Source organism: Hyperolius riggenbachi, chromosome 2, assembly GCF_040937935.1.
Source record: "Hyperolius riggenbachi isolate aHypRig1 chromosome 2, aHypRig1.pri, whole genome shotgun sequence".
In the NCBI taxonomy this organism is placed as follows: domain Eukaryota; kingdom Metazoa; phylum Chordata; class Amphibia; order Anura; family Hyperoliidae; genus Hyperolius; species Hyperolius riggenbachi.
In genome coordinates, this window is record NC_090647.1 from 39804157 (window position 1) to 39817269 (window position 13113).

Consider the following 13113-nt stretch of genomic DNA (forward strand, 5'->3'; position numbering starts at 1 on the left):
CAGAGCAGCAGCCTTTTAGAACTAGACAGTCATGTCCATAAGACAAAATGGTTAAAGTGAACCTGAGATGAGGGGAACAAAAGGTTCTCCCCTCCCCCCCCATACAGCCCCTCCATGCAGATGGCTCCTACACCGCGGTCCCAAGCGTCCTAGATCCCCTGGTAGCAGCTGCATTCTCTGCGGCCAGTTGGGATTGCTGTGTGCCCGTCGACAGGAGCAGTCTGCACCGTGCAGTACTACTGCATAAGGCACAGAACACCCCCTGCCATGGGAGCGAGACGCGCCTCACTGCGGCTGCGTTGACTGACCGCGGAGAACGAAGCTGACATGGGAGGATCTAAGAGGCTATAGACCACGGCGAGGGAGTCATCTGTGTGGAGGGGCCTGGAGGAAGCCCCAGTTATGTATAAAACTTTAGTTTCCCCTTGTCTCAGGTACACTTTTAACCACCCTGGCGCTCTATTAAGATCACCAGGGCGGCTGCGGGAGGGTTTTTTTTTTTTTAATAAAAAAAAAACTATTTCATGCAGCCATGCATGAAAGCCCACTAGAGGGCGCTCCGGATGCGTTCTTCTGATCGCCTCCGGCGGCCAGAAGTAACACGGAAGGCCGCAATGAGCGGCCTTCCGTGTTTCGCTTACCTCGTCGCCATGGCGACGAGCGGAGTGACGTCATGGACGTCAGCCGACGTCCTGACGTCAGCCGCCTCCGATCCAGCCCTTAGCGCTGGCCGGAACTTTTCGTGTTCCGGCTACGCTGGGCTCAGGAGGCTGGGGGGACCCTCTTTCGCCGCTGCACGCGGCGGATCGCCGCGCTGCGGCGGCGATCAGGCAGCACACGCGGCTGGCAAAGTGCCGGCTGCGTGTGCTGCTTTTTATTTGTTGAAAATCGGACCAGCGGGGCCTAAGCGGCAGCCTCCGGCGGTGATGGACGAGCTGAGCTCGTCCATACCGCCCGGCTGGTTAAGTATACCCAAACCGAAGCTTAGGTCAAAAAAGAAATACTTATCTAAGAGGAAAGCCATTGGTAGTGTTGACCCGAAATTTGTGTAGTTTCGTGTTTCCATAATTACGGATGTGAATTTTACCACTACGTCCCAAATTCATAATTTCGTAATTGCCATAAACAGTATTTGGGAATTACGTAAGCGAGATTTCTGTCACATAATGTTGCATTTCGATGCTAATTCGTGTTTAACACGAAATTTTGTAATTTAGTGTGCTCTATAGAAACAGACATTTTAATTATGAAAATAGACATAATTTTGTTTTTAATGGAGATTATGCAAATTTAATTAGTAAACTCAGGAAAGTCACTTATTGATTGCAATTACTAATAATGCAAAGGTCCCTGCACATACTGTCGCTTTTAATATATCAGGAGGCTCTACCTGCAGCCACTTCTGAGACAGGTGCTCTTTGCCAAGGTGCACTTAGTGGTCATGCATGCTGAGACACTTGGTTTTGGGTCTTGCAATATCTGATAATGCAAAGGTCCCTGCACGTGTTGTCACTTTAAATGTTTCAGGAGGCTCTGGACTGGAACACAATTTTGAGAACGGCCGAATATCTGCGTTAACCACTTCAGCCTACAGTGTCGTTTCACCTTATACATCCAAGCAACTTTCACCTCCCATTCATTCACCAATAACTTTATCACTTTATCACTACTTATCACACTGAAATGATCTACAGTGGTGTGAAAAACTATTTGCCCCCTTCCTTATTTCTTATTCTTTTGCATGTTTGTCACACTTAAATGTTTCTGCTCATCAAAAACCGTTAACTATTAGTCAAAGATAACATAATTGAACACAAAATGCAGTTTTAAATGATGGTTTTTATTATTTAGTGAGAAAAAAAACCTCCAAATCTACATGGCCCTGTGTGAAAAAGTGATTGCCCCCCCTTGTTAAAAAATAACTTAAAGGTGGTTTATTACACCTGAGTTCAATTTCTGTAGTCACCCCCAGGCCTGATTACTGCCACACCTGTTTCAATCAAGAAATCACTTAAATAGGAGATATCTGACACAGAGAAGTAGACCAAAAGCACATCAAAAGCTAGACATCATGCCAAGATCCAAAGAAATTCAGGAACAAATGAGAACAAAAGTACTGTAATTGAAATCTATCAGTCTGGTAAAGGTTATAAAGCCATTTCTAAAGCTTTGGGACTCCAGCGAACCACAGTGAGAGCCATTATCCACAAATGGCAAAAACATGGAACAGTGATGAACTTTCCCAGGAGTGGCCGGCCGACCAATATTACCCCAAGAGCGCAGAGAAAACTCATCCGAGAGGCCACAAAGGACCCCAGGACAACATCTAAAATCTTAAAAACTGCAGGCCTCACTTGCCTCAATTAAGGTCAGTGTTCATGACTCCACCATAAGAAAGAGACTGGGCAAAAAACGGCCTGCATGGAAGATATCCAAGGCGCAAACCACTTTTAAGCAAAAAGAACATTAAGGCTCGTCTCAATTCTGCTAAAAAAAAAAAAAACATCTCAATGATTGCCAAGACTTTTGGGAAAATACCTTGTGGACCGACGAGACAAAAGTTGAACTTTTTGGAAGGTGCGTGTCCCGTTACATCTGGCGTAGAAGTAACACAGCATTTCAGCAAAAGAACATCATACCAACAGTAAAATATGGTGGTGGTAGTGTGATGGTTTAGGGATGTTTTGCTGCTTCAGGACCTGGAAGGCATGCTGTGATAGATGGAACCATGAATTCTACTGTCTGCCAAAAAATCCTGAAGGAGAATGTCCAGCCATCTGTTCGTCAACTCAAGCTGAAGCGATCTTGGGTGCTGCAGCAGGACAATGACCCAAAACACACCAGCAAATTCACCTCTGAATGGCTGAAGAAAAACAAAATGAAGACTTTGGAGTGGCCTAGTCAAAGTCCTGACCTGAATCCTATTGAGATGTTGTGGCATGACCTTAAAAAGGCTGTTCATGCTAGAAAACCCTCAAATAAAGCTGAATTACAACAATTCTGCAAAGATGAGTGGGCCAAAATACCTCCAGAGCGCTGTAAAAGACACATTGCAAGTTATCGCAAATGCTTGATTGCAGTTATTGCTGCTAAGGGTGGCCCAACCACTTATTAGGTTCAGGGGGCAATTTCTTTTTCACACAGGGCCATGTAGGTTTTGAGGGTTTTTTTCTCACTAAATAATAAAAAACATCATTTAAAACTGCATTTTGTGTTCAATTATGTTATCTTTGACTAATAGTTAACGGTTTTTGATGAGCAGAAACATTTGAGTGTGACAAACATTATTATTATTTAGTATTTATATAGCGCCGACATATTACGCAGCGCTGTACAGAGTATATATATATATATATATATATATATATATATATATATATATATATATATATATATATTAGTCTTGTCACTAACTGTCCCTCAAAGGAGCTCACAATCTAATCCCTACCATTGCCTTATGTCTATATTATGTAGTGTAAGTACTGTAGTCTAGGGCCAATTTAGGGGGAGCCAATTAACTTATCCGTATGTTTTTGGAATGTGGGAGGAAACCGGAGTGCCCGGAGGAAACCCACGCAGACACGGAGAGAACATACAAACTCTTTGCAGATAGTGCCCTGGCTGGGATTCGAACCAGGGACCCAGCGCTGCAAGGCGAGAGTGCTAACCACTACACCACCGTGCTGCCCAAACATGCAAAAGAATAAGAAATCAGGAAGGGGGCAAATAGTTTTTCACACCACTGTAGATCTTGTTTTTTCCACCAACAATTAGGCTTTCTTTCGCTGGTACTTTCTTTTGCTGGAAAACAAATTTCTAAATGCATTTTAACAGGAATATTAAGGAAAAAAGTGAAAAAATTCGTTATTTCTCTGTTTCAGCCATTATAGCTTTAAAATGCATGCTACCATAATTAAAATCCACATTGTATTTGCCCATTTGTCTCGGTTATTACACCATTTAAATAATGTCCCTATAACAATATATGGCGTCAATATTTTATTTGGAAATAAAGGTGCATTTTTTCAATTTGTGTCCATCACTACTTACAAGCTTATAATTAAAAAAAAAAAAATAAAGTAGTATACTCGCTTGACATGCATATTAAAAAAAAGTTCACACCCTATTTACTTTTTTTTTTTTTTTTTAATAATTTTGGGGTTTTTTTGGGAGTGGGGATGTAAACTGGTAATTTTTAAATGTAATTGTGTATATCTTTCTAAAAAAAAAATATGAAGATGGCCACAGTGATATTTTTTTTTTCCCATCCTGTAAAGGGAGAGTTCTTGCTTACAGAAACTGAAGGGATGACGTGAGACCTAAAAAAAACACTTTTCAGAGAAGCTGTCGGTTTTTCTTACGGGGATATAGATCAGTGAATGGGAACTGTATTCCCATTCATTGATCTCCGGGCAGCGGAAGGCAGCAGGAGCACGCGCGGGAGCGTGCCCGGCGCAGCAGCAGAGTAGGCTGTCTGGACGGATATATCAGTTTAGATAAACCTAAGTGGTTAAACATGAAATTCAGATTTGTTTCCATTACAAAAATTATCATAATTACGAAACATGATCGTAATGATGAAATTCCGCATAACCGTGAACATAATTTTCAATTACATCCAAAATCGTAATTTCGCTAGATGTCACGTAATCCTAGTTAGGCTCATCACTAGCCATTGGATCCTGTAGCAGCTACCCATGGTGCCCCCCATTGCCACTCATGGATGCTCCAAAGATTTCCAGCAAGGGCTTGTGGGAAATCTGATCGGGACCACACTCGTCTTCAAGCTTGAGCATAGATGTACTGTGCCTGCACAGCCGTCGCAGTGCCTCACACACTAATGCTCTAAGCATGGCTCGGATCTTCTGGGGGGGGGTTCAACGAGCAGTGGCAGGAGCCAGGAGGACCCAAGAAGCCTCTGTAGGATCCAGAGGCTTCTCTCTTTGATTAGTTTATCTGTTTTGACCCAAGCTTCAGCTCAGATTTACTTCAATGAAAAAAGGAAAACTCAATATTCAATGGGGAGGCCAGAGCTTCTGTGTCGGCTAGACCACTTTCTTTGCATTGCCTTGCACCGCAGGTACTGTAGCATGTCATAGACCTTTATTGCCCCTGAAGCGAGTGGGAGAGAGTACTGTGACACAACGCAACAGGTTAAAGGGAACCAGAGACGAAGCACCCTTGTGTATTTTACCATGTATATCAGTAAGAACATTAGAGAAAACACTTACCATGCTCTCTGTTTCACCCTCACTGCTAAAAGTGTCTGTTATCAGCAGTCACAAGAATCCCAGACTGAGCAATTAAATCTGGCTTTGCTGGGAATGATTATTGCTGAGTCATTATAGCAAAGCCACAAGGGGGCAGGCTTGGGCTTGAAATAACACCACAGAAGACAGACTTAGCTATAATCTTTCTGTAGCAAAGCTAGACGGAGCAGCCTGACTTCTCAGTCGGGGATTCTTATCAGAGGTGATAACAGTCAGATTACACAGAGAACAATGAAACAAAGGGCAGATTAGGTGTTTACTGTCATGTTCCCACTGATTTATAAGGTAAAATACAAGAGGGTGCTTCATCTCTGGTTCTCTTTAAGTATGAAAAGGGCCTAAGATGAGAGGAGAAATGATCTCCTGGGAGAAAACTCAGGAGAAAAAGTTAATTGGATAAGAGCCAATGGGCTTGATGCACAAAACTGCTGTAATGTTGCCCTGCACCGACCTCGCACAAACGAGATCATCCTTACCACCAGCAGCGTGTACTGTGAGTGATGCTATTAGAGGGATTCAGGGTATTAGAGTATCGTAACCGTTAGTAACTAGCGTTACTCAAGTACTGCAGGTAGCGTGAATGGTGTAACTCATGGTACACGCTGTTGTCTACGTGCGGCAATATTACCGCTCTTTTGTACATCAAGCTCATTGGCCCTTCAGGTAATGTATACATTGTTGAGTCTGTTGCCATCATATAAATACAGTAAATCAGACTAATTCTGTGTTGTCCTGTTTCTTTCGTAGGACTGGCTGCCTTCTGCGGAGTGTTTCCCCAGCACGCTGTGGGGTCCGAGCTGCACCGACAAGGACCTCATCATGGAGAATGTTTATCTTCCAGAATTAGAAGTCGGAGATTGGATATTCTTCCCCAACATGGGAGCTTACTATGTCTCTGTATACACGGTGTTCAATGGATTCCTCCCCCCACCTGTCTTCTGCTTTATAAGCAAATCCTTGTGGTCATCAATGGAAGAACAATGGCACAAACTGAGCAATAACACTCCATAGACTCTTTTTTTTTGTTGTTGTTGTTGTTGTTGTTGTTGTTTTTTGTTTTATGATTTTATAATGAAACTAGACCTTAGGTCCATGTTAACTGGCACTGGAACCCACAGCAGCATTTCACTTCTACCCCCTAATCCTCCCCCCTCCCTCCTCCCTTCCTTCAGGGCTGGATTTGAACTTTTTTCAACCCCAGGCCACTTTCACCAGCCGCCCCCTGACCAAAAGCAACAGCCTCCGTTCTGCTAGGTTGGAGCTAGCCGAAGACCGGAGTTGGGCTCGAGAGCCAAGAAGTGAATAACGGCTCAGGTCACAGACAGTAAGCTTAGGTAGTAGAGAAAAAGCTCCAGGAGCAGATCACCATTGCGTTTAAAACACAGCTTTTAATAATCTTCAGTAAAACAATTCATTGCAGCTATAAAAATACAAAAAAGATGATGCTTATCAGGCACACGATGAGAGAACAGAGGCGTGGAGGATAGTCGACGGCTGTTTCGCCCCCAATTCAGGGCTATCTCTGTCTCGAAACGCCCGTCGACTATCCTCCGCGCCTCTGTTCTCTCATCGTGTGCCAGATAAGTATCATCTTTTTTGTATTTTTATAGCTGCAATGAATTGTTTTACTAAACGCTGTGTTTTAAACGCTATGGTGAAATGCTCCTGGAGCTTTTTCTCTACTACCTATGCCTGATGGACTTTCAATATTAATCTGGATGTTGCACCGCCATTATGAATGTCACAGAGAATAGCCGCTGATTAATAGTGTGCACTCACCACACACTTTCTCTCTTACAAGTTGCCCAGACAGTAAGCTGCCCTTCCTCCCCCCCCCATTCCAATTGTGGTTCATGTGTTTGGCAGCATGATTGCATGACTGTGCCAGCCCCCTGCTCACCCCTTGCTTTCTGGTGCCCTAGGCCATATCCGTTGTGGCTTTGCCTGAAATCCAGCTATGCCTCCCTTTGTACACAGTCCGCTCCCTGCTCTCCCAGGCACTAGGCTGCCCCTCTCTGCCCAGACAGCCAATCGGGAGCTGTCCCAGGCCTGGAGCCATCAGGAGACACGTGCTGCGCTGTGCATGTGCAGAACGAACTGGACACAGATTTTATTATATAGGATTTTTATCTCTAACCCTGACTTGTATTAGTAAAAATTTTTATTATTTGTAATAAACTTACTACTGAACATCTAAACTGGCTTAGAACTATATATGGAACATATTTGCTGTTTGAGAATTGTACTCGGAGAATTCAAACATTCCCCACTTAAAAGCTATTCGTGTAAGTCCAACCATGGCTCTGAGGTATTATCTGTCTGCACTGCTCACTCCTTCCTGATTAGCGGACTGGCGGAGTGTGTGCTGTGTGTGCTGTGTGTGCTGTGTGTGCTGTGTGTGCTGTGTGTGCTGTGTGTGCTGTGTGTGCTGTGTGTGCTGTGTGTGCTGTGTGTGCTGTGTGTGCTGTGTGTGCTGTGTGTGCTTGCTGCCCCCCGTCCAGGCTACTTATACTAGGGGCACCTATACCTGGCTAGCTATACTGGGGACATCTACACCTGGCTACCTAAACAAAGGTCACCTATACCAGGCTACCTATACTGGGGGCACCTAAACCTGGCTATTTAAACAGGGGGCACCTATACTGGGGGCAATTATACCTGGCTGCCTATATTGGGGGCAACTATACCTGGCTACTTTATATTGGGAGCACCTATACTAGGGCAACTATACCAGGCCTCCTATACTGTAAGTATTTTTTATATACAGTGTGTCACTGGGCCACCCTGCAAGCTTTGGATGCCCCAAAAACATACATTGGCAAGGCAGGAGATGTATATGTATGTATGTATATGTATGTATATGTATGTATATGTATATATATATATATATATATATATATATATATATATATATATATATATATATATATATATATATATATATATATATATATATATATATATATATATATATGTATATATATATGTGTATGTATATATATGTGTATGTATATATATATATGTGTATATATATATGTGTATATATATATATATATGTATATATATATATATATGTATATATATGTATGTATATATATATGTATATATATATATATATATATATATATATGTGTATGTATATATATATGTATATATATATATATATATATATATATGTATATGTATATATATATATATATATATATATATATATATATATATATATATATATATATATATATATAATTCTCCTGCCTTGCTGCCTTTCCAATTTATGTTTTTGGGGCAGGGCCCGTCCAAAGCTTGCAGGGTGGCCCAGTGATTTCTAGTTAAGCCCCTGGTGCCAAAAACTGAATTCTGTATTCCAGATGTGGCATCACAAAATAGCTGAGCAATGGCAGTATTATGATGGCATCCTGAGTTTTTTTTTGTTTTTTGTTTTTTCCCTTTAATGTCTCAAATTTGTATTTGCTTTAGCTGCAGCTGCTTGGCATTAACCACTTTGTCCACTGCTACAGTATATCTACGTCATCTGTGGCACCCTCCAAGCCACCATGACGTAGATATACTGATTGTGCACAGCAGGGCTGCAAGCCAATCAGGTGCGCTTCAGAGCGCACCTCCCGGCATTGATGACAGCTGCAATACTAATTGGTGAAAGGGAACATGTCCCTTGTAGCCAATTGGAGAACCTCACCCCCCCCCCCCCGCGCGCGAAGGAACGATCACCGCTGTAGCAAACAGCGGTGATCCTTCATCTCTCCCCTCAGTGGCCAGATCGGCTAAACAAGGTGATTAGCAAGCAACCTGACTCACCTTATCTGGTTCCAGTGATCAACCTGCAGCCCGAGCCTCCGATCCCCGCTCTGAACTCAGCCGTGTAACGCCGGTTACCCGGTTCCCGGCTTGATGACGTCATCAAGCCGGGACCCGGCTATTCAGCATCACAGGGCTGCGTGCAGAGCGGGGATCAGAGGCTTGGGCTGCAGGCTGATCACTGGAACGAGATAAGGTGAGTCAGGCTGCTTTCTGATCATTTTTTTATAGCAATCTGGCCACCAAGGGGGCTGTCTGGGTGTGGGGTGGGGCATCTGGCTGGCCATTATGGGGGTGCGTTGACCCCTGGTGGCGGGTAAAATGTGCAGCTGGGGGGGAAAAGATAAGAGGGGCAAAATATACTAATTTTGGGTGTAGAATTTTATACTGGGAGCAGATCTGGCTATAATGGGGAGGGGGGTGGTAATCCTGGGTACACCCGCTAATCCTGAGGAGCACATCTGGCTATAATGGGGGATCACTATTCCTGGGGACACATTTGGTTATGAGGGGCAGCAATCCTGGGGACACATCTGTCTATACTGGGAGGTGCCAAACACAGCGGGTCACATCTGGCCATACGGGGGGGGGGGGCGGGGGGCTGATACTTGGGACACATTTTGCTATCTATACTGGGGAACATAATACTGGTGACATGTTTTTATCTGCTGTGGCACGTTTTATTTTTAAACTGGAGTTGATAAATACTTTCATTTTTCCCCCCCTTTTTTTCCCCAATAAAATGCATAGAACACTTTTTTGGTCTAGAGACAAAATACCCGCCAATGAAAGTAGAGTTTGTCCTGAAAAAAACGATACATAGATCATTTAGGTGTAGTGAGTAGGGATAAACTTATAGCTGATTAAATAGGGACATAGCTAAAATGTCAAAATTAAGGGAAAACAAGGTCTGGATGCGAAGTGTTTAAATACAATTATTTAACTTGTCAACGAGTACTCCGAAGTCCCTCTGTAGGTTTGATGTCCCCACCTGTATCCAGGGCCGGCCCTAGACTTTTTGCTGCCTGACACGGCTGACAGAACAGCTGAGAGATCACATGAGGGAAGTTTCGACCTTTGAAATACTTATGTGTAATGCATGCAAATGAACAAAGTCTTTTGAGCGGTGGAACGGAATGAGCTGTATGCCACAGTAGTTGGAGCAGGATGGGGGACAGCAGTCTGACTCTGGTGGAAGACGGGACAACAGCTCTGAACTTCCTGAAGGAGACAATCAAATCTTCTTTAAATGTAGGTAACAATCAGCATTCTTGCATGTTTAAAGCTAATCACATTTCTGACACTTAAAGCACCTTACTGTGAGGGTAAGTGAAGAAAACCTCATAAAATGTGTTCCTGGACACCATGTGGGTGTGATGAAGGTTGGTCTGGAGATGTGATGAAGGTGGGCCAGGATTTGTGGTGTAGGTGGGACTGGAGGTGTGAGAGGAAGGTGGGGCAGGAGGTGTGGTATAGGACTGGAGGTGTGGACAGGAAGGTTGGGCAGGCGGTGTGGTGGAGAAGTTTAGGGCTGGTGGGACAGGAGGTGTGGTGAAGGTGGGGCAGGAGGTATGGTGAAGGTAGGACAAGGAGGTGTGGTGAAGGTGGGACTGGAGGTGTGATGAAGGTGGGACTGGAGGTGAGAAGAAGGTGGGTAGGAGCATATGTATTAGTACACCACGGGTGAGTTGGGCTCAGGTTGAGCCGAATGATACTCACTGTGCTGCTGCTCAAATTCCTGGTGGTGTAAAATACTATTCCCCCTCTGAGTTGTAGCAACTTGGAAGGGGAAAAGTAGTTCAAGGTCTAGCAGTTGCTGGGTTGCACAAAATAGCCAAGTGTGAAACCACCTGCTTCAGGGACAGGAGGTGTGGACAGGGGTGCAGCTAAGGTTTTGGTGGCCCCATCCCCAAGCAGTCCATAACTTGAGGCCCCTCTCCATGAAAAAAGCGGTGTGCGAAGTGTGCCGTGGTGAAAAAAATTGGTAGCCACACCACAAAACAAAGCGGCGCGCAAAGCATGGGCATGGCCAAAACATGATGTGGGTGGAGCCAAATATTAGCAAAATACCGGTAGTCCCCGGTTTATTTATTTTAAGTATTTATATAGTGCTGACATATTTCGCAGCGCTGTACATAGTATATTGTCTTGTCACTAACTGTCCCTCAATGGGGCTCACAATCTAGTCCCTACCATAGTCATATGTCTATATCGTGAAGTTTATCGTTTATATCGTTTATATTAAGTTTATATCGTAGTCTAGGGCCAATTTAGGGGTAAGCCAATTCATTTATCTGTATGTTTTGGGGGTGTGGGAGAAAAAGAGTTCCCGGAGGAAACGTACGCAGACACGGGGAGAACATACAAACTTTTGGCAGATATTGATCTGGCTGGGATTCAAACCGGGGACCCAGTAGTGCAAGACGAGAGCGCTAACCACTACACCACCGTGCCGCCCAACATATGAGAGGGGGTACAGGTGGTGCCCTCAGTATAGGTAGCTAGCTATAGGCACTGCAGTATAGGTAGTCCAGTATAGGTTAGATAGTTAGGTGCCCCCATATAGGTTAAATAGGTAGGTGCCTCCAATATAGGTAGCCAGTATATTTGCCCCAGTATAGGTTAGATGGGTAGGTACCCCCATATAGCTTAGATAGGTAGCTGCCCCCCAGTATAGGTTAGATTAGGTAGCTGCCCCCCAGTATAGGTTAGATGAGGTAGCTGCCCCCCAGTATAGGTTAGATAGGTAGATGCCCCCAGTATAGGCTAGATAGGTAGGTGCCCCCCAGTATAGGTAAGATTAGGTAGGTGCCCCCAGTACAGGTTAGATAGGTAGCTGCCCCCCACTATAAGTTAGATAGGTAGATGCCCCCAGTATAGGTTAGATAGGTAGGTACCCCTCAGTATAGGTTAGATAGGTAGATGCCCCCAGTATAGGTTAGGTAGATACCCCTCAGTATAGGTTAGGTAAATGCCCCCAGTATAGGTTAGATAGGTAGGTACCCCTCAGTATAGGTTAGATAGGTAGATGCCCCCAGTATAGGTTAGGTAGATACCCCTCAGTATAGGTTAGGTAAATGCCCCCAGTATAAGTTAGATAGGTAGGTGTCTCCAACATAGGGCGGGGGGAGCGGGCAGAGTGAAGTTTCAATTTGTCTTCCTGGATCCGCGCACGCAGCCTCTATCTTCATCCTGTCCCAGCATCCATCGCTTCAGTAAGAGCTCCCCCTGTGATGACATGCGGGTATGTCATCACAGGGGGTGCTGTTACTATAGCGACAGACACCGGGACAGGATGGAGATAGTAGTGATGGGAATTCCGGCTCTTCTCAGAGAATCGGCTCCCATTAAAGAGCCGGCTCTTACGGCTCTCAATCGGCTCTTCATTGAATATCACTAGACACCACTCAGAATCGGATTAAAAGCCCCGCCCCCGTCTCCATGCCAACTCCAGACTACTTCTCTGACTGAGGCAATCCCTTCTGCTACTGCTCTGCTCCGCCCCAAACACTCCTACAAGCTGCAAGAGGAAGACTACATCTCCCAGAATGCCTCAGCGCCCTTTATTACGGAGCAAAGCAGAGCTAAAAGGGGCAGCTGAGGCATCGGCTCTTCTCAGAGTGAGCATCGGCCCCTCTGATTCACTTCAAAGAGCCGGCTCGTTCGCGAACGACCCATCACTAGAAGATAGAGGCTGCGTGCAGTATCGAGGCAGATGAGTTTATACTTCACTCTGCCTGCTCCCCCGCCGCTGCGCATACCCTCATGGCTCCTGCAGCTCTGCCTGACGCCTGAACCTGGGGGGAGCCACCAGCAGCAGAGCAAGGCCCCCCCTTAGTGTGAGGCCCCAAGCGCGGGGGAAGGGGGGGGCATGGCTCGCCTGTACGCTGGCTGCGCCCCTGGGTGTGGAGATGCAGTTCTAATATCACAAAAGTCCACAGTACCTTAATGGTCAGCAAACAATGTATACTGCAGATCACTTAACCATTTCAGCCCGCGGTATTTTGCACCTTATGTATCAGAGCAA

General features: G+C 44.8%; 2 protein-coding genes across 3 annotated transcripts in view; both read left to right on the forward strand.

Moving 5' to 3' along the window:
* The window catches only part of LOC137545449 (ornithine decarboxylase-like), a 52837-nt gene extending 46230 nt beyond the window's left edge, over window positions 1-6607 (forward strand). Inside the window, exon 9 of the mRNA XM_068266672.1 lies at window positions 6018-6607. Within this exon, the coding sequence (XP_068122773.1) occupies window positions 6018-6281 (264 nt within the window). The 3' untranslated portion in view covers window positions 6282-6607. The remainder of the gene's footprint in view (window positions 1-6017) is intronic.
* A 3603-nt stretch (window positions 6608-10210) lies between these two features.
* The window catches only part of LOC137545450 (ornithine decarboxylase-like), an 83327-nt gene continuing 80424 nt past the window's right edge, over window positions 10211-13113 (forward strand). For both annotated transcript variants that reach the window (XM_068266673.1, XM_068266674.1), the window contains exon 1: window positions 10211-10337. In XM_068266673.1, the coding sequence (XP_068122774.1) occupies window positions 10254-10337 (84 nt within the window). In that variant the 5' untranslated portion in view covers window positions 10211-10253. The remainder of the gene's footprint in view (window positions 10338-13113) is intronic.